The sequence below is a fragment of the Eschscholzia californica genome, unplaced genomic scaffold (genome assembly GCF_041429995.1).
Source record: "Eschscholzia californica isolate CP2 unplaced genomic scaffold, dmEscCali1.0.p SCAF_3, whole genome shotgun sequence".
NCBI classification, from domain to species: domain Eukaryota; kingdom Viridiplantae; phylum Streptophyta; class Magnoliopsida; order Ranunculales; family Papaveraceae; genus Eschscholzia; species Eschscholzia californica.
The window spans coordinates 29,043,930-29,065,315 of NW_028238420.1; the positions used below are offsets into that span (position 1 = coordinate 29,043,930).

At 37.8% G+C, this 21,386-nt stretch overlaps 2 protein-coding genes across 16 annotated transcripts; one reads left to right on the plus strand and one right to left on the minus strand.

Annotated features, from left to right (window-relative positions):
* Positions 1 to 1,164: 1,164 nt before the first annotated feature.
* LOC147549386 (uncharacterized) lies at positions 1,165 to 2,175 on the minus strand. The gene has a single exon (XM_086668289.1). The coding sequence runs from the start codon at positions 2,173 to 2,175 to the stop codon at positions 1,165 to 1,167; it is 1,011 nt and encodes a 336-aa protein (XP_086524415.1).
* A 7,176-nt stretch (positions 2,176 to 9,351) lies between these two features.
* On the plus strand, positions 9,352 to 16,641 carry LOC147549387 (PPR superfamily protein). Of its 15 annotated transcripts, none has more exons than XM_086669608.1 (7): positions 9,352 to 9,604; positions 9,831 to 13,080; positions 13,226 to 13,373; positions 14,588 to 14,835; positions 14,994 to 15,138; positions 15,344 to 15,466; positions 16,212 to 16,641. In XM_086669608.1, exons 1-3 carry the CDS (start codon positions 9,403 to 9,405, stop codon positions 13,227 to 13,229), a joined length of 3,456 nt encoding a protein of 1,151 aa, XP_086525734.1. In that variant the 5' UTR covers positions 9,352 to 9,402; the 3' UTR covers positions 13,230 to 13,373; positions 14,588 to 14,835; positions 14,994 to 15,138; positions 15,344 to 15,466; positions 16,212 to 16,641. The 15 variants fall into 15 exon arrangements, with proteins under 15 accessions (XP_086525734.1, XP_086525730.1, XP_086525735.1 ...); XM_086669603.1 differs by having other exon boundaries at positions 9,395 to 9,604; positions 9,831 to 13,137; XM_086669604.1 differs by having other exon boundaries at positions 15,344 to 16,641.
* The last annotated feature ends 4,745 nt before the right edge of the window (positions 16,642 to 21,386 follow it).

Here is a 21,386-nt window from a genome sequence, read left to right on the forward strand (position 1 = left end):
TTTCGATAAAACCCTTATTTTTTCACCATTAATGAACTCTGATAAACAAATAGGACAAACATATTCAGTACCAGCTAAGTTTAATTCAGATGAGAATTCATTGGTGGGTCCTGTTGATTTTTCAATTTGCTGATAAAAGGTGAATTTGATGAGATGGTACTACAAGATAAGACATTTTTAGCTAGAGAGAAAGAGAGAGAGAGAGGGGAAGTTGATAAGAAGTGAAGTAGAGAAAGGTTGGTAAGAGATTGCCATTAAGAATTCATACATACATAAAGGAAAACGAGAGATCACATGATGATGATTAATCCCATTTTGAGAAATGATACATTAAAGAGAGAAAGAAAATTGAAAGCTTTCTTCCTTTTCCTTCTAGCTCTCTATCTCACTTTCTCTATCTAGATCTCTTCTCTCTCTATCTCACTGTGGTCTCTCTCTAGATCTCACAGGTTGTTAATAATTAGAATTTGGCCAACTAAGACAACCAACCCAACTGCCCACATTTAAAGGCACCTTAACCCCTTTTCTCTCTTACATTTATGAATACAGGTTTTCTTTATTTTCTTCCTCCAATCTTCTTTATTCTCTTCCTACTCTCTTACATTTATGAGAGACAGATGGTAAGAAGAAGAAGATGAGTTTGGGTTTAAGTTTTTTAAGGATTTAGTATTTGATAGTCTAGCATTTGTTGGTAGTGAAGAAGATGAATCTATTAATGGAGAATTTGTATATGAAGAAGATATGAATGAAAAGAAAGGGTAAAGAAAGATGAAGAAGATAAGATAGGGTGTTAATGCAGAGAAAAGAAATGTCTTGGGAAGGTAAGGGTATTAAATAGGCCGATGGATGTGACATTTCAAGATTTGGTGTGGGCAAGATAAGATTTGGTCAGAAGGATAATTTGGGTATAGAAAAGTATTGAATTTGACTTCATGACGTCGGCGCTGCCCAAAAAGTGATTTTGAGGGCCAAAACGAACTGTCGGACACTTATTGGGGCCAAACGGTGAGTTGGTCACAAATTGGGGGCCAAAACGGAATTAACCCTAAATTTATTTATTTATTTATTTATTTTTTTGAAACGCCAATAAATTAAACTAGTCAAATGTTATGAATACAAACTGACTAGAGATATGTTAACAACAGACGGAAAAGATAAAATAAGTCAAGATGCCGCCAAATCATGTGCGAGTTGGTTGCCGCTTCTTGAAACGTGGGTAATGGTAACCCTCATCCCACTTAACCGAGCTCGGGTTTGCATTATCTGGTCCTGAATCCGCCACGGGGTGATACTAGGGTCGTTGGATAGAAATCCGACGATGAGAGATGAGTCGCTCTCCAGTATAAAAGCTTCTTCCCCCAAATGACAACCTAAATCTAACCCTAGCTCCACTCCTCTTAGCTCGCTGTCCAAAACCGAAATTGGGGGAAACACGATTTTAGATGATGAAATGATCTCTCCCGAATCATTCCTAGCAATCGCCGCCGCAGACCCTCTGGTCGGTGAATAACCTCCATCAACGTTTATCTTAATTTTACCTGGTGGTGGAGGAGTCCACCTATGTGTCTGTAAATCAAGAGAAGGTTGATTAGGGTGTAAAGATGTTAGTGAAGGGACGTACCTCAGATCTAACAAAGAAGAGCGATAGATCTTGTTGAGATCCGGTTCGACTCCATTAAAGTGCATGTTGTTGCGAGCTTTCCACCATGACCATATGAGATAAGTATATTGGTACCATTCTTTATTAGTACTTTCTCCATGATTTAGTAAATGTTTGAGAGTTTTTATTGGATCTGAAATTATGTTGTTAGTAATAGAAATAGAGGTAAGATTAACTAAGTCTTTGAATTTCTGGCAAGCACCAAAAAGGTGAGAGACTGTTTCTGGTTCTTGGCCACACATCTTACAAGTCTGATCTATATGACTAAGTCTCTTATGAATATTATCCAGAACTGCTATACCATCATGAATAAGTCTCCATATAAAGAGATGAATTTTTGGACTCATGTCCTTCTTATTCCAAAATTTTGTCCATGGAAAGTCTGATATGTTATTGTTCAAAGTAGGATTAGTACTAATGGTGGTATAAAATGATTTAGTAGTGAACTTACCTGTAGGGGTAGGGCACCAGATGAGAGTGTCGGTGGTTCTGTAGTTGCTTATTGATATATTCATGATTGCATCTATATCATCTTGATTAAAATATTATTGTAAAATGTCCAGTTTCCATTGATTTGTAGAATTATCTATCAAGTCTGCAACTTTGTTGATGTTGCTAGGTAGAATGGTGTGGGGTTTTGGAGATTGAGTAGTTATAGTAGGGACCCAAGGGTCATCTGTAATGTTTATTTCAGCACCTGTCCCTATGAGCCAGAGAGAGTTTTGTTTCATGATCTCTCTAATCTTCAACACCGAGTTCCATAAACTGGTTTTTGGTTTATTATTGTTGCATTTCCAGAAACTATCTTGATGATGATATTTCCCTTTTAGTAATTGTACCCAAACAGCTTGAGGATTGGTAAGCATTCTCCAGATTATTTTTGCTACTAGTGAGTCATTTGTTTCTTCTAGTGTTCTGATTCCAAGTCCACCATGATTTTTAGAGCAGGTGATATGATCCCAATTTATAAAGTGCATTTTCCTCTCATTGATATTGTGACCCCACCAGAATGATCGTTCTAATTGTTCCAGCTTCTTTATAATCGTGATGGGTACTTTGTGCAGGCTAAAAGGATATGTGCAGTAAGAGTTGAGGACTGATTTGATCAAGGTTGTGCGACCTGCTTGAGTGACAAATTTGTTCTTCCACCCAGCTAGCATTTTATTGAATTTTTCTAGTAACCAATCATAGCTGTGAATACGATTTCCAGGTTTGAGAATCAAGGAGCCCAGATATTTTGCTCGATCGTCCATTAAGGGAGATGACAATATTCGGGCATAATCTTGTCTAACATTATCTGGAACGCCGGAGCCGAAGTATAGCGAAGATTTTTCAAGGTTGATTGCCTGTCCAGAAAAGTTAGAGTATCGAGAGATAATTTCTGTAACTATATGTAAGTTATGAGAGGTAGCATTGCCAAAGATGATTAAATCATCGGCAAATAGAAGGTGAGAGATCCGAGGGCAATTTTTATTTACCTGATATCCTGTAAATGTACCCTGCAACTCATATAGTGAAATTAGTAGTGATAGAGATTGGGCCATAATGATAAAGAGGTAGGGGGATAAGGGGCACCCTTGCCTCAGGCCCCGAGATGGAGAAAAGTCCCCATACAAGCCACCATTGATTTGGATATTAAAATTAACCGAAGTCACACAATGCATAATGAGGTCTAAAATAGGACCTCGAATACCCGTCGCAGAGAGAATAGTTTCCAGAAAGGACCAGTTAACTCTGTCATAGGCTTTGGCCATGTCCACCTTTAAAGCGAAACCACCCTTTTTAGCCTTGGAAATCCGCATCGAGTGTAAAAGCTCTTGGGTTATGATGATGTTGTCAAGAATTTGACGATCTGGGACAAAAGCATTTTGGGTCCAGCTGATACAGTTCTCTAAGTAGGGACGAATACGGTTAGCTATGATTTTTGTGATGAACTTATAAACCGTGTTACATAAGGCTATCGGGCGGAAATCTGTGGCTCTAGTGGGTGATCTAATCTTAGGAATCAGAGCTAAAGTGGTTTTGTTTAGAGAAGGCTCAAAAGTACCTGTAGCGAAGACGGTTTGAATATAACTTACCAATGTTGCTCCCAATACTTCCCAATTAGGTTGGTAGAAGTGGCATGGAAGTCCGTCAGGACCAGGGCTATTTGATGCATTCATACTCATGACCACCTGCTTGATTTCTTCCTCTGTCGGAATAGTTGATATAGAGGCCAGATCTTCTGCCGAGATGACCTTATGAGCCTGTAAAAGGTTCGGAGGGAACTGATCCACTGGTTCAGATTCAAATAAGTTCTGAAAATGAGCTACCAATTCTGTAGAAATATCCCTTTCAGAGGTTAGAAGTTCTCCCGAGGAATTTTGAAGTTGGATTATCCTGTTTTTGTGGCGTCGTTGAGACATAGATAAATGGAATGCTTTAGTGTTCCTATCTCCATTCTTAGCCCATTTTAGTCTGGAACGCTGCTCGGCTTTTGTCCTTTGGATTTCTTCTAAATAAATGATTTGTTCCTGTAATTAAGATTCAATTTCAATACTGTTAGAGTTAGGCAAATGAGTTTGTATTTGAAGAAGTTTGTTTTTTAGGATTTTGAGTCTGTTTTTGATGACTCCAAAGGTCTCTTTACTCCAGGCCCTAAGGGAATTCTTAATTTGGATAACTCTATCGTGGAACGACCCAGTACTAGAGTCCCAAGATGACTGAAAAGAGTCTTTAAAATCCGGATGGGACGACCAAAAGATCTTATACCTAGCAATAGTATCTTGAATATTAGGTTGGGAATAGAGTTTTAGCAGAATAGGAGCATGATCACTGTTATACCTAGGTAAGTGAAAGAGGCCAGCATTCGGGAACTCTAATAGCCAGTCAGCGTTGCAAATGGCTCGGTCTAGACGCTCTCTGGTCAAATGATGCATAGCCCTGTTATTAGTCCAGGTGAAACCAGGACCATGGAAACCCAAGTCCAAGAGGCCAGTATCAGTCATGAATCGATTAAATTGATTCATGAAAGGCGTATTAATAGAACCGCCCCATTTGTCACAAGGGTTTCTAATAGTATTGAAGTCGCCAATACAACATAGAGGGTTATTAATGGACTGAATTCTAACCGAGAGTTGAGTCCAGAAGTTAAGTCTATCTTGTGTACGTGGTGGACCATAGATACAACATAAGTCCCAAGGAGTAGCAGTCGGGCCAGACTTAATAGTTAAGTGAATTAAATTACAAGAAGAGTAAATAACCGAAACATTAATAGAAGAGGACCAGTAGAGTAAGAGCCCTCCACTATGGCCTACAGATGGGACAATACAATGTTCAGATAAACCAAGATTAATCAAGGAAGGAATAGAGGGAGAAGAGGAAATATGAGTTTCCGAAAGAAACAACAAGACCGGTTTAGTGGCAGATAAGAACGATTTTAAAGTTGACTTTGTCGGGTCGTTCCTGAGCCCCCGACAGTTCCAAGCTAAAAAACTCATGGCTCCATCGACATTGGGGTTGTCGTGACCCTTTCAGATGAGTTGTTATCCGAGATGTGACTTGCTGTGTGTTTGGTATTGCGTCCACGCCCATCTTCCTTTGTTGTAGTAACAGGATGTGTTAATTGTGAAGTAGAAGTATTATTGTTGACCAGAGTCCCTTTTCCTTGTGTTGATGTCTTGAATTTTTTAACCTGAGATAAAACATTTAACAAATCACCAAAACTTTCAGAGATAGGAGGAACCTGAGGGTAGATTTCTAAGATTGAGAGGCAAGCGCCAAGAATTCCTGAGTTCGTTGAGGTATCCGAGATGGAAAATGAATCATGTTCTCTAGCCACCCCTCTAGCATGAATTGGTACCCTAAAGGATTCTTTGTAATTCGGTTCCATCGATTTTAGGACTAGATCTTTTTGTTCTTGAGTGAGTTGCATTTTAAGTAAGTTAGCAAAACGGAGAATGAATGGACAAAACTTGATTGAGTGCCCTATGAGTCCACACGACGTGCAAAAACGAGGAAGCTTTTCAATACGAATTTCAACACTAACGAGAGAATAGTCAGATATATTGAGGTTGACTCTTTGTGGTAAGGGTTTAGTGATGTTAAGTTCTACTTGGACTCTGCCAAACACATTCCATTTTAGGGCGTCCTCTTGTGTTGTAGGTCGAAAGTTCCCCATGGATGCGGCTAGTCTATTAACATTAGAGGCATTCAGGTATCCAATGGGAATACCATGAAATTGAATCCAGAACCAAGAAGTGTCGAAACAGTGGGCATTAGGGGCAAGTATAGGGTTGCAGAATTGAAGAACAACTAAGTCTTCCAAAATCACCCACGGAGAACTATCTATAGCAAAACACAATTCGCTAGAAGTTGCAAATCGAATCAGAAAAAGATTGTCCGATACTTCAGTGAGGGTGAATTTGTTTGGGCCATGAAGCACTTTAGAAATTCTCAGCATGGCTTGACTTATGTCAATTTTCTTGATGCTGCAGAATTTTAATAGCCCATTCTTGGGAAGTTCTTCAATATTCATGGAGTCAAAGCAGGTGGCTGTCGGGATTTCTCGTTCTTCCATGGTTAGGGCAGCAAATTGACGACGGAATTCTGATTGTTGGTCAGCCATTGAAGAAAACTGAAGAAGGTTTAGAAAGATAAAAGAAGAATGATAGGAGACTGAATCTCAAAAAGAAAGATAACAGAGAATAAAAAGAGGAGAAGAAAAGGGGAATGGCGGCCGGAAAGACGAGAACCGACGCAACCTTAGAGGGTAACTGCCGAAAACTGTTAGAAATCGTCCAAAAAGAGGGGGATTTAAAAGAGATAAGGTCGGAGGAAAAAAAAGGAGGGGGTGGCGCCACTAGCAGTTACATTATCTCAGCCCGAGAGCAAATGTTTGAGAGTTTTTCTATTTTTATTACTATTTACCCTAAATTTATTTACCCATATATATATATGGCGGCTAGTGTATGGAACCAATTATCTTACGTGGACAACTATCTTGAAAAGTTCAGTGTAAGTCAATTATACTTAACTTTATTGATTTTGATTTAATAAAGGGACAACTCTATAAGGACTTAAATATTAAAACACTAATTAATCTGAGAACTATAAACAAATATATTAGATTAAAATAGAAAAGCTTACTGTCATTCATCATCTTCTTCTTCTTCTTCTTCTCAATCTCATTATCTTCTTGTTAGTCTTATTCTTATTCTTTTATAATTACTACAAATAAACTACAACTTCTACCACTTCACTATCTTATTTCTGAACCCTAGATGGGTGAGGAAGTCAATCTCCACCTAAATAAGCTTTTCCAGGCGTTTCTATAGTAGGAAATAATGATATAGATGGGGTAAAACCTTAATTTTTAGGGTTAATTTCGTTTTGGCCCCCAATTTGTGACCAACTGGCCGTTTTGGCTCCCCAAATGTGTCCGACAGTTCGTTTTGGCCCCCAATTTTTGTCAAATGTACCATTTTTTCCCTTATGGCATTTCTGTAAATTATTTATGTTCTTTTTTTTCCAGATTCTTTTTATTTTCATTTATCTTTTCTCCGTCTCTGTTTTTTTTTGCAATTCTTTCTCTAGTTTTTTTGTTGCAATTCTCTCTCTATGGTGTGTTTGGTTGCAGGATTCCTAAGTAGGATTCCTATCAAAAGTGGGATTTGATAGGAATCATGAATCCTTGGTCTGTTTGGCTACCAAGAATCCTAGGACTCTTGAATCCTAAGGATTCCTAATTCCAAAATTTGTATTGGACCAAAATCCCACCCTACCCCCTAGGATTTGCTAGGATTTTGGATTAATGAACCTAAATTTCAAACTTAAAATCAACAAAAAAATATTTCCTTCTACAAAATCGTTATTTTTTTTCAAAATCATTATTTTTTTCAAAAATCATATTTTTTCTAAAGACGTTTAAAAATACTCTAATAATAATAAATCATAGGATTCTTAGTTGCCAAACAAGCCAAAAAATATTACTTGGATTCATGAATCCGTGGAATCATGAATCCCAAGGACTCATGATTCCGCGGATTCATGATTCCGCCATCCAAACACACCATAGTATTTTTGTTGCAAGTCTCTCTTTAATTTGTAGGTAGTTTCTCTCATCTCTATCTCTTCACTTTATCTACTGTTCCTGTTTCATTTCACAATTATCTTCCTCCACCACTACCGCCACCACCACTACCCCTTCTCCATTTTTTGTTTGACAAATTTTTGAAGCATATATTGAAAGGGGATCTAAGGTTATTGTTTTAAATCTCTATTTCTCTTTTTATAGTCTCTATCTCTCGCTTGATCAAAGTAGAAGATCATGAGTAGTTATTAAAAGGGGAACACTGATGTAGATGCAGAGAGGGTAATGAATAGAAGAAATATGAAAATGGGATGATAGTTGTTGTTGTGGATAAGGGTACCTCTGGGAAATAGATCCCAGTGATTATTAAAGGATTGGTTATTAAAGGAGGGGTAGCTATTGGGAATTCTTGTTCTAAATCAAGTGTGTTCTTCTACCAAATCAAGATTTTTTTCACTTCCCTTCCAAGGATTTTCCTCCTAACCCATATGATCAATTGTTAATAAAATCATTCGAAGAATCATGTAATAGAAATAGATCGAAAAAAAAAACATCTAGGGTTTTGTCTATTTTGGATCAGTGGAATGAAAACCTAGGCTTTAGACAGATAAACTGAAGGGTTTGAGAGAGGGAAAGATGAGAGAGATAAATTGAAGGTGAAGAATAAGTGAGAGAAGTGAAGAGAGATTGGATTTCTTCAGAACTTCATTCGTTCTTCAGATTATTTTTCAGATATGCTCTTCAGATCTGATCTCCTTTTAAGATGTTTTCTTTGGATTTGGTCTTTTGAAAATAATAACTTTTTCCTTGAAATTTCTTTTTGCAACATTTTTTGAGACATCGGTTTTGAAAAAGATGATTATGATGATGGTAAGATGATTGAGAACATGAAGATGACAAAAAGAGAAGAGGGATTCCGGTGTTGGGGATTTTTTTTTCATACCCACAATTTGAAGAGAGGGAGGAGAGAGAGAAAGAGTATGAATAAAAAAGAAATTTCCGAAAAATAGATTAAAAAATAATACAGTAAAATTTAATTTACAGAAATGTCACAAGGGCAGATTTGATACATTTGACATAAATTGGGGGCCAAAACGAATAACCGGACACATATTGGAGCGAAAACTAACTGACGGGCACAATTGGGGGGCCAAAACGGTCAGTTGGTCACAAATTGAAGACTTGAAATAAATTTGCGGGTGATGAAGAAGAAGAAGAAGTAGAATAAAGTCTAAGATTTATGGACGAAAAGAGTGAAGACTTAAAACAAAACATCTAATTTCTAGAGGACATGAGTGAAATATAATAAAATAATGTCTACTTAAAAACTGTTTTTTTTAGTATTGACTACAATGGTCATTACAAAGGCATTCAATAACTGCCGACATACTACTGACCTAAAGATCGACGAAATAAAAATGTCCTACCGCTCGACGAAATGAAAATGACCTATAATCAACATATATTATTTTATTTATACCCAAGCTCAATGTTCCTGGATTTGCAGTTCCATTTATCGAATCGGGACCTCTGCCTTGCAGAGTAAATGTATTTACTAGTGGGCTACCCTTTGTTTGGCTCCTTAAAATTGTTGTTCATATAACATTTTTAATTTTTAGAATTGGGTAAATAAAATAGTTGTCCAGACCACTTTATATATTGCTCACCCAAAATGCAAGGGAAGCCGTTTCTTTTCAAAAGAGTTTCACAAATGTTCTCTTCTTTGAGTTCATTAGCAACGAAAGGAGTTTCTTCTATTCTAAACAGAAACTTGAAATCCCGAAGGTTTTCTCTTTTTCATTCCTCTGGAAAGAGCAAAAAAAAATTTTCGGATGATATTAAGAACCCATTCTGCGACACCAAACCCACCTCAGGTATGCTTGAACCCCTCTTCATCTACTTACCCATTAAATCCATGATTTGTTTCTTATCTTTTTTCTTTTGAGCACAACTAAGGGTTAAGATTATCGTGTCTTAACAAGTTAAAGTTTTCATTTTTTTCTTAACACATCAATTTGTTGTTATTCTGATTTCATGGGTTTTCTTTATTTTGATCTTATCTGTTCTTATGCTTAAAATCTTACTGTTCGTTATAAACAGCTGAGGACATAGGAAACAGCATCTATACAGTTCTTACTATTAACCGTTGGGAGTCACTGAATCATATGAACTATACATTCAGGTCTCTTAGACCTGTACATGGGAAACTTGCCTTAAAGTTCCTAAATTGGGTTATTCATCAACCTGGTTTGAAATTCGATCATGTTGTTCGTATATTTTGCATTACAACTCATATACTGGTTAAAGCTAGGATGTATGAACCAGCAAAATCAATTTTGAGACATCTTTGTAAAATGGGTATCGGGTCGAAGTCTCTCTTTGGAGCTTTAATGGATACATACCCTTACTGCAATTCGAATCCTTCTCTGTTTGACCTTTTGATTAGAATTTGTGTTCAAGAAGAAATGTTCAATGAAGCATTAGAGGTTTATCATTTGATGTATTCTCGTGGATTTAAACCGTCAGTTTGTACTTGTAATGTTCTTTTATCTGCAATGGTGAAGAAGGGGAAAGTTGGACCAGTTTGGTCCTTTTTCAAGGAGATGCTTGTGAAGAACATTTGTCCGAATGTGAGCACTTTCAATATACTTCTGCATTTGCTTTGTGTGGAAGGGAAACTTAAGAAAGCTGGTTATCTCTTAAGAAAGATGGAAGAAACTGGTTATGTCCCGTCTATAGTTACATACAATACTCTGCTTCATTGCTATTGCAAGAAGGGACGGTTTAAAGCAGCTTCTGAGCTGATGGATCTAATGGGTCACAAGGGAATTGAAGCAGATGTTTGTACATATAACATGTTTGTTGATAACTTGTGTAAAAATGATAGGAGTGCAAAAGCTTATTTACTTCTAAAGAAGATGAGAAGGAAGAAACTATTTCCCAATGATATCACTTATAATACTCTTGTTAAAGGATTTTGTAAAGAAGGTAAGATAGGAGCTGCTACCCGTTTGTTCAATGAGATGTTGAGTTCTAATGTTGTGCCAAATGTTGTTACATATAATACTCTGATAGATGGGAATTGTAGAGGAGGAAGCTTGGAAGAAGCCTCAGAGCTTTTGGATCAAATGGAGAGAATAGGATTACGGCCTAATGAGATTAGTTATGGGGCTCTTTTAAATGGGCTTTGCAAGGCTGGCAAGTTAGATGCTGCAAAAAGTCTTATTGATAGAATGAGGAAAAATGGCTTGCGTGTTAGTCATATAGTATACACAATGTTGATTGACGGGTTTGTCCGAAAAGGTCAACTCAATGAGGCCTTAAAATTGTTCGATGAAATGTTGGAGATTAGTGTGGATCCTGATGTTGTAACATATACAATACTTGTAAATGGACTTTGTAAAGTAGGAAATATAGTACAAGCAAAGGAGATACTTTCCAAGATGTATAAAACTGGAGTTTTGCCCAACTCTGTGATGTATTCTACATTAATCAGCTGTTGTTGTAAAGAGGGAAAAATTATGTCGGCAATGAATATTTATGCAGGTATGAATCGTGAGTACCACGATGTGGACCTTATCACCTGCAACACGTTGGTTAGTTCTCTTTGTAAAAGTAGAAAATTTGAATCAGCAGATAATTTCATGAAGCACATGAAGATTATGGGGCTAAGACCTGATCTTGGCACCTTCAATTGTGTTATAAATGGGTATGCAATAAAAGGTGACGGGTTAAAAGCACTTTCTGTATTCGATTTAATGGTTAAACATGGTAATCAACCAAATTCTTTCACGTATGGAAATATACTAAAAGGACTTTGCAAGGGGGGAAATTTTTCGGAGGCCAAAAAATTCTTCAATGAACTCTATGGCATCTCTTTTGCCAGAGATAGTGTTGTTTATAATATATTACTGGTTGGGATGTGCAAAAGTGGGAAGTTGGAAAAAGCCCTGGCATTATGCGAGGAGATGATAGAAAGTAATGTACTACCTAATTCTTACACTTTTTCTATTCTTCTCACTGGATTTTGTAGGAACAATAAGACGGCAACTGCAATTCTTCTGTTCAATAAAATGACGGAAAGGGGAATTCTATTTCCAAACCAGGTCATGTACACTTCTCTCATCAATGGTCTTCTCAAGGAAGGTGAAGTAAAAACTGCTTCATATCTATATGAAGAGATGAAGGGCAAAGGCTTATCTTCTGATACAGTTTTACTCAATGTAATTATAGACGGATACTCAAGGATGGGACAAATGCGAAAGGTTGATAATTTTTTATCCGAAGTGAGAGATTCTGAAGGCTTCAGACCTAATTTGGTTACATATAACATTCTTTTACATGGGTATTCCAAGAAACATCAGTTACTGAAATGTTTTATGTTGTATAAAGACATGAGAAGGAGCGGCCTTGTGCCTGATAAACTCACTTACAATGCTTTGATTCTTGGACTTTGTCGGTCAGGATTGCCTGATATTGGAGTTAAATTTCTAGAAAAGATGATACTGGAAAGCTGTTTTCCCGATCGCTTGATTTTTAATACGCTTATTACCATGTACAGTGAGAAATGTGAAATGGGTAAAATCTTTCTTCTTGTAGATTCTATGAACAGGCTAGGAGTTATAATAGACTTAGAAATGTACAGTAAAATCGTTAGCGGATTCAACAAAAAAGGAGGGTTTCGTGGATCCTGTATTATGTTGCATGAAATGTTGGAAAAGGGTTTTGTCCCGAAATATCAAAATTATACAGCTTTGATAAATGGGATGTGTAGAATTGGGGATGTACAAGGAGCATTTAAGCTAAAAGATGAAATGGTGGTTCGAAATGTGTTATCTCGTGACGTAGCTGAGAGTTCTATTGTTAGAGGACTTCTTCGATGTGGGAAAACTGAAGAAGGAATGCTTGTTTTCGATTGGATGTTTCGGATTGGACTAGTTCCAACAAGTTCCACTTTTACAACTTTAATGCACATGCTCAGCAAAGAATCACGACTTTCTGAAGCTTTAGAATTGAGGGGTGTGATGGAGTCCCTCGGTATGAAGCTTGATGTTGTTGCTTACAATGTTCTTATTAAGGGTCTTTGTGAGAATTGTGAAGTAAATGGAGCATTTGAATTGTATGAAGAGATGAAACAAACAGGCCTTTGGCCTAATATCACCACTTATGCTCTCCTCATCCATGCCGTTTCTAACGAAAAGAATCTGAGCAAGGCTGAAATGCTTTTGATTGATATAAAAGATCGCGGACTGATCTCTCGAGATGAGGGCATCCAAGATTTGTCCAACGAGCTGAGAGGTGCGTCGAGAAGGTTAGATTTCTTGAGGCGTAAGATCAGAAAAACAGCCAGGTATGATACGAATTATTGGTTCCCAATTTTTTCACCAGTTCAAATGCTTTATTAGAGGTTCGTTTTCATTTCACTGAAAGCTTGAAACTGTTATTTTTTTTATTTGTCTTAAATGATCTTTACTTACACTTCTCATTCTCGTCAGGTGAAAACCTCAATCTTTATTTGAATTAACTATCAGAAGTACAAGGTTAGTGGCATTTAGCCCATCTCAAGCCAATTACTAACATGGAAAGAAGAACTAGAAACATGAACAGAACACAGAAAATGGTGACTTATAATATGTTGCACAGGTTAGGAGTTTCTCCTTTCACACATTCTTCCTCTGGTTTTTTGGTTGCACGATCTGAACAGATAACGTCTAAGACTCTAAAAGTTGTTAGCCACACCATTTTGCAGATAGATATGGTTTCCTTGACTGGTAAACAAATACACTTACCTCTCCTATATGAGACAATTTTTTAGCTATATCTTCATGTGGAATGTTTAGAAACTATTGGGGGGGGGGGGGGAAGTTAACCTATAGGGAAAGAAAGAACTATGTTTTGGAGTTTATGTATAATTTGAGTTTACTCTTAATTTAACAATTTTTTCTAATAAATTTGTAGGGTTAACTGGTTGAGTCGTTAACTGCAATATTTTTAAGTTAACTAATTAAATTGGTTAGGATTTTGAGTTTTACAGGGAAGAACTTTTGTGAGAGCAAATGTATTTAATATTATGAATACTTGAAAATATAGACTCTCTTAAGATGCCAAAAATGTACCGTGACCCAAATAACGAACAAAAGAGTTATGTATAATTTGGAGTTTATGTATAATTTGGAGTTAACCTATAGGGAAAGAAAGAACTATGTTTTGGAGTTTATGTATAATTTGAGTTTACTCTTAATTTAACAATTTTTTCTAATAAATTTGTAGGGTTAACTGGTTGAGTCGTTAACTGCAATATTTTTAAGTTAACTAATTAAATTGGTTAGGATTTTGAGTTTTACAGGGAAGAACTTTTGTGAGAGCAAATGTATTTAATATTATGAATACTTGAAAATATAGACTCTCTTAAGATGCCAAAAATGTACCGTGACCCAAATAACGAACAAAAGAGGCACACCCTTAGCGAGAACATAGCGTACTCAATATCCACGTTACAAGCAGCAATGACATCGACGAGTTGCTTTCTTGGTATCATTATCTATCTGACACAAAGATTGGAAACATAGCTAGTATAGACTATAGAGCAAGGACCAGTCTTTTTCTTTTTGTCGTTCTTAAATCTGTTTTTCATGTTTAGTTCTTTCACTTTTTATTGTTTTATGTATTACAATAGACGGAGTGAGACTTCAAACAAGTCTCTATTCGATCTAAAACTGCACATAAAAGGCCCGAGATTGATCCATCATTGTTCAAGAGGTCTCCTTTGATAATGGACTTGGTGCAATTTCAGGCTAGGGTCTTGCTAGATTGACCTCATTAGGTGTAAGAATACCTAAGATGTCTGTGTGTATCAGGGATGACAGTGGAGATATGCTGTGTCCGGATAAAACTATTTTCTGGACAATTGTAGCAACATCAGCTTCCAAGTTGCAACAGTGTATTATAAACTAAAATGTCATTGTAACCGGTGGCAATATGGTCCCATTGCTGCCGGTGATGGTGCGTGTGGAGGTGGTGGCTGTGGCGGTAGTTCTAGCGGGATGATCGTTGTTTGGAGTTCATGGCAATAATCGTGGTTTCGGGGGTAATCCTCGTGAGGATGGTGGGGTAGGGGAGATGCACATGTGTGCCGGTTTTTAGAGAGGATGTGAAGAATAGTTAGGTTCTAATATTGTTTTTATAGAGAGTAAACATTGAGTTTAGGAGGACATGCGGGTCTTCTTTTGATCTAATTCTTTCGGGAGAGAACGATAAATTAAGATGGAGGGAGAAGATGAGTTGGGGCAGTGTTTAGAGATAGAGAATGAGACAGATAGATGCTGCCCTCGAATACCAGAGAGATATTTGGTTGTCAAATTGAGCGAAAAAGGCCATACTAGCAACTCCTAATCTGCTGCAAAATCAAGTACGTTTCTGTTCTGTTCTCGCAGTACTTTTACCGGCTTTTTCAATTCATATGCATGTGTTTAATGTCAATTAACAGTTGGAAACACGCACTACAGGGAAATAAAAAAGAAGGCCTTAGATCATACAAAGAATTATTTTCTTCAATCATTGATAAGAACTATAAACAACTCATGTTTCATTCAAATCAATCAATTTTACTGCAGTTTTTGCTATAATGACAAGTAAAAGTGCAGCAGTGGGAACTACAATCAGGAATTTTCCGTCATCTTAGTAAGACCATCTGGCAGCAAAAAGCTGTCTCTTGGAGTAGCTCAAACTTATTCGAGGTATGTAAGAACCGGGAGTGCACCACATATATGGGAGGGCGTAGGTCGCCTTAGGGGGGATGAGGATGAGACAGCGGACTCCCGCGGCCTCTCGGTAGATCCTCGCCTCGGCTAAGTGATTTTGTCACCTTTACATACTCATTTTCGTAATTTCTCAGGTCACATATGTTAGTATGGCTTAAGGGGCTTTCGCTTGAGAGCTTTAAGTAATAGTAGTCATAGGCTAAGCTCAGGAGTCGGGAGTTCCTTGTTGGGGCCCTAGGGTGATAGGGAATACCATTTGTAAAGCAGTAGTTGTGCAGCTAGCGCTAAAGCAACTGGGTGAAATTTTTCGGAATTGAAAAGAAACATGAGGTCATGATCGGAAGAGAATGCGGTCCCCGTTTTTTGAATAGTGTCCTGCAGATGTTTTTTCCAATCCGAGTAGATTAAGAAAAGATCCAGATCCATAAATTCACTTATTTCACACAATTCTTCTGGTGACGCCTTCACCTATTTACTTTTTATATTCCCATATGCAATGATGGAGATGAGGTACTTGGAATCAGCAGAGTTCTAAAACAACAGAACCGACTGGTTTCACACCGGGGTAACAACATCCGGAGCATGGATTCAACATTCGGTTCGACTGAGCAAGTTGTCTTTGAACTTGGGCTGCAGAGAAAAAGAAAGCTTAATAGTGATTCTCCTGTTCAGATGGAGTACGAGGCTCTTACTACGATATTACATATTGCTTACTTTACAGGTTACGGATGAGCTACAATCAGCCTTGATGCCACTCCTTTGGACGCCAGTCTTTTTCTTTAGTTAGACGAATTGACCCCTTGACGGATTTGAGAAACTTGACAGATGCTAGCCAGTAGACAGGTCCGAGCTGGTAGACGAATTCGACTCATAGGAGGAACTCCTCTTCTTACCGGTTGCCCCAACTACAATGCGTGCCAAGCGCCTCAAGGAATGGAACCACACAGAACTGTGTTGCTGATTACTTCATTGGTCGTATCTTGTCTTGTAGTAACTCTTTCGTCTTTTTGAGCTTTTGCAGATAATATAAGATGTCGCTTGTCCTTGGTTTTCTTAGTGCTTGTTTTGGGGACTGACCTAATCTATCCAGGACTTAAGCTTGTGGAAATCTACTGCAATTAGGTTTTAAATATGTTAATTTGTTTTTTAAGTATCTTAATTTGTTTTTCTAAGTATGTTTTGATGTAGGGGGCCAAGAAAGCTTAATTTGTTTTTCCTTCAACAACAAAAAAATGTATGTTAATTTGTTTTCAAGTTTGAAAGTCCTAAAACCTTCAACATGAAATGATTAGCGCAAGATTTAGGATATGGTACGCTTAGATATATGACAACATAAGTTCATTATTAATACAAAGTCTTCAAAAAATCTAAAATTTCATAAATATTAGGATTTATCAAACAAATCACTTTTTGCATGACAATTTCTCATCCACAATGTGTCTTCCTATTGTAAATTTCTCATCCACAATCATGTAGGAAACCAAATTGAACCAAATCTTTCTGTCTCTTCCCCACCACTTTGTGGAAAACTTTGGAAACTTTTATGGAAATTCAGAGTCCAGAATCCTTCTTTTTCTCTGGAAATTGGCCCATGACATCTTCTTGTCAATTTTAATCTCTCCAGAATATGCAATACCATATCTCCTCTCTGCCCTTATGCTCCCCAAGAAGAGGAAACTACAATGCACCTCATTCAAAACTGCAGAGTTACAAAGGTCTTCCTTCAAGGAATTTCTATTGCCTTTATTCAACAAAATAATCAATCAAATTTCAATATGTGGTTCACTCATTTCCTTAACTTGGAACCCAATATAGATCACTCCTCTTCCCTCACACCCTTAGAACTTATATCCACTTAACTTTCCCGTCTTTGGAAGCTTAGATGTGGCATCATTTTCAAAGGCCAGCACTTACAACTTGAACTCCTCATTCAGAACACAAAAACATATATACATACTCAAACCACAAATCTCAAAGCTTACCCACTTCTATCGAACCAGTCGAATCAATGGCAACGACCTCCTCCAGACACCATCAAAATTAACTATGATGCCCCATTCACAACGAACTTACTTATGTCATATTTGACTTTTGTGGTTCAAAATTCTATAGGTAATCAAATCGCAGGAGAATCTCAAATCACCTCCACGAGATCAGTAGATGAAAGTGAAAGTTAGGCAGCTTTGATGAGTATTTTGTGGGCTGGAAATCATGGAGTAAAACATCTTATTTTGTATGAATATTAACAACTTTTTTATTGGCATCAAAAGCTCGTTACACTGGACAACCTAGCATGTGACAAACGAAATAAAAAAACACTCTATCCTTATCCACTATTTACTTTTGGTATGTAAATAGAAAGTTAAATGACAAAGCTCGTCAGGTTGCTATTAACTCTAGGAAATCTGGTTTGCCTTACTCCTCTTGTTTTCCTAACTGTATTTCTTCCCACCATGACATCACTGTAACTGACTCTTCAACTTTGGAGTAGAAGTCTTGTTTTAAAAAAAATAACAATTTTACCTTACTGCATTAAACAAAGGAAAAATGGGTTGGAGGCCCAAAAAATGAGGGGTTAATGAGAGTCCGTCCCAGCGTGTACAAGAAACTAGACGCAGGTCCAAAGTATCATTTTGTGTATTGGTTTCTGATATTTTTCCTTTCCATCTATACATTTACTGTTTTCTTCTTCCTTTAACCTTGCACCGTACATTGATAACCAAACCTTCATTTTTTCATATTTCTCTCTATAGTTTCTTCATCATTTTTCTCTTTAAAACTTATAGAAATTTAATTTTTTTCTCTCTCTAAAATTGTTTTTACAAATCAATGAAGCAAAGATTAATAGGCTTTTAAGAAGAAATCTGAAGGACTCATCATCAAAATTACATAACGTATTTCCTAAATAAATCTGGATTTATTTTCTTGAACAAGTTTAGGTTTATTTAATTTAAAATATCTAGAGGTTTTGTATAAGGTTTCTAGATATTGAAGAGTGAAGTATTAACTTTTTTCTTATTAAGAGATTTCTGAATGAAATCTTTGATTTTCCTTGATTCAGGGATCCTAAAATCAAGACGTAGGGTTTCTTAAAAATTAAAGAGTTGTTTCCTTTTTGGCCCCTACTTTGTGACCAGCTTCCTTTATGGCCCCATGTTTTTCGTAGATTCAAATATGGCCCCATATTCCTGACGTCATGTAACTACCGTTTAAGCCAAATATTTTACTCCAAAACTAGCCCTACGCGGGGTACCGTTGGTAAACTTAGTGACCTCAACCAACGTCGGCAGCTACCTAATAATGACACATCTTCCGAAGGCGTGTTTTCCTAATGTTTGTCTACTCTAAAAAGTAACTTTTTGTTTCATCTTATTCTTATACCCATTTTTTCTCTCTCCTTCTTATTCCCCTTTCCTTATATCTCTGCGTTTCCTTTCTCAGAAGTCTAAACAAACCATTTCTTTCTTGTGATCTTACTGAATCTTCACAAAACCTTAAAAAATGTTCTTCTACTCAGAGTCGTCGGACGAGGAAGAGGGGCAACATTTCTACTCAAATTCTAAGTTTGGGGATGTTTGATGTGGCGTGAAAATGCCACATTTAGGTCACTTAACTTCGATGAGTTAGTTCGTTTCGGGTTTAATTCTAATGATTTATGTGTTTTTCTTGTAAGGTAGGTTATTTGGACTTTGACGTTTGATTCGGAATAAAACGAAGAGTTTCATCACATTTTTTTATCTCATGTGAACGAGATCGGAAGAAAGAAGTGGAAGTCTTTTCTTGGGAATTCGATTTGTAGAGAGGAAGATGAAGGCACCCCTTGATTTCTAAGTCAAGGTCCAAACTCAAGCCCAAAAGCCTAGAGAAGAAGGAACAAAACCCAAACCCAAAGAAGATGTCAAAGAGATAGATTTTATGAGCACCTTCTCTTTATCGATCCAAGTCAACAAAGTCTAAAGAAATTGACTAAGTCTTGACCTAGGGTTTTAGTAGTAAAAGAGCTACTATTGATCTTCTTCTTCACTAAGCTACCAAGGGAGATAGAGAAAATGAGGCTAGAGTTTCTCCATAAAAAATCTAGGGTTTGAGTTACTTGAGAGTTTGCTAGAGAAAAGAAATAGAGGGGAAGGAGATCGGCCAAAGCTTGGCCGGCCAAGCTAGGTCGGCCAAAGCTTTGGTCCGACACAAGAGTTCGGGAAGGATGGCCGGGAGCAAGTCACGACCACAAGGGCTCCGACAGCAGCAGCATAGTGCACGGAAGGAAGCTGCGCAACAAGCTTCCACGGGAGCTGCAGCACGGACCGGAGCTTCTACAGCTCGGACGGCCAGCTGCTGCAACAACAGCACGGGTTGTGTTGCTCGTTCTCGAGCTCGGACTGCGTCCGACATACAGGATAGCAAGGATGCCTTCACGGGACGCATCTGTAAGTCGGACCAGCAAGGGACAGGATGCGCCAGATTTTCAAGAATTTTTGGCCGGAAAACTTGGCCCGATTTCATGCTTTTTCGACAACCTTCTTGGTCTGAAACCTTAGGGTTTTTACTCCCCATCATCTTGGCTTGCTTCCCATATGGTTTGATTTGATTTTGGATTACAAATTGCTAGAGAGAGAAAGCTAGGGTTAGCTTTAATGGAGGTTTGTGGTAAATGGAGAAGATGATGGGGATTGCTAAAGGGAGCTCTGATTTTTTGCTTGGGGACACCATTTTGGCAACTTTAAAGGGAATCCAGAATTTTGTTAAGGGGAGATCGGCTGCAACTAAAGACTTATATTTTCCGACGATCTTAGCCTCGAACCACATCGAAAAAGGGGGATTCTCTCAAACTTCATGACGACGCTTTTGCAGTCGCTCATTTTTTTTTTGCTATGTTTTCCTTTCCCTCAACAATTGGAGGCACTCTTGGTTTTTTTCTTTGCCCTTCAACTATTGGGCTTTGTGTAATTTCTTCCGTAATAGACCCGAGTGTCAGTGGTGGTTTTGGCGTCCTTTTCTGTAATTTTATTTGTAAGAGCTTCTTCTTATGAATTAATAAAAAATTACCTTTTCTTCATTACTTTTGTGCTTTCCTTTATTTCCCACGTTTGGTCCGCTAGTTTCCCACGACTGTTCGCCGCGACTCTTCTTTGATCACGCCCTATAATCATGGCCCTTTTTGTCCTATAAGTTGACGTTTTAAGGCAAAAATAATTTTTCTAAATCTCGCCATGTCTCTTTTAATGGTTAGCGGAACTCTCCCTGGTAGTGACGTTAGAGTTGCCTTCTACATTGTTCTGAATCATGACGAACTTTCCATCGAACACTTCTGCATGGAAGTGGTTGGCGAGGGCTTGTTGAAGTCCTTCGTCCGCATGATCTTATGAACGACGATCACCTCTCTACCCTCAGTTCCTCCTGGCCGCTTTATCCTCTGGTTTATTCTTTGATTGGTACTACCAGCGCTTCTAAACCTGCTCTTTTTTCTACTGTGGGTTTTCTGGTTCGTCGTCGTGGGGGTGGTCGCCTTCTGGCCGTCATGATTAGGGCTTCGGTGGATATTGGCGGTCCGTCTTCCTCTTCTTCTTCCTCTGGTGAATGAGAGCTTTCTGCCAGACTGTATTTTCCTGTTTTCTTAAACATGTAATAAAAAAGTTGATGTAATTAGCCCTATACTTACTAATGCAATTTTTCTTAGACTTACTACGCATGCTCCAAATGATCGCTCCTGCATAACAAAGAAAAGTCAGACCTGTTTGATGCACCCAAAAAGGTTGCACACCCAAGCGGAGGTATCAAGTAGTAATCTGGCAAAGCCGGGATCGATCCAAGGATAGGAAGGTAGTTTGGATATCGAAAGGGTCTCGTTCGCCGGTCTAGATATCACTAACTAACTTAGACTAAAAAGGAAAATAATACA

Excerpts from the sequence above, each read along its gene's own strand:
- LOC147549387 (XM_086669597.1), top strand. The coding sequence starts at position 9,403 with ATGCAAGGGAAGCCGTTTCTTTTCAAAAGAGTTTCACAAATGTTCTCT. Across the intron at positions 9,605-9,830 it reads CGACACCAAACCCACCTCAG|CTGAGGACATAGGAAACAGC; the intron begins GTATGCTTGAAC and ends CGTTATAAACAG. Across the intron at positions 13,081-14,587 it reads AAGATCAGAAAAACAGCCAG|GGATGACAGTGGAGATATGC; the intron begins GTATGATACGAA and ends TGTGTGTATCAG.
- LOC147549386 (XM_086668289.1), bottom strand. The coding sequence starts at position 2,175 with ATGAATATATCAATAAGCAACTACAGAACCACCGACACTCTCATCTGG.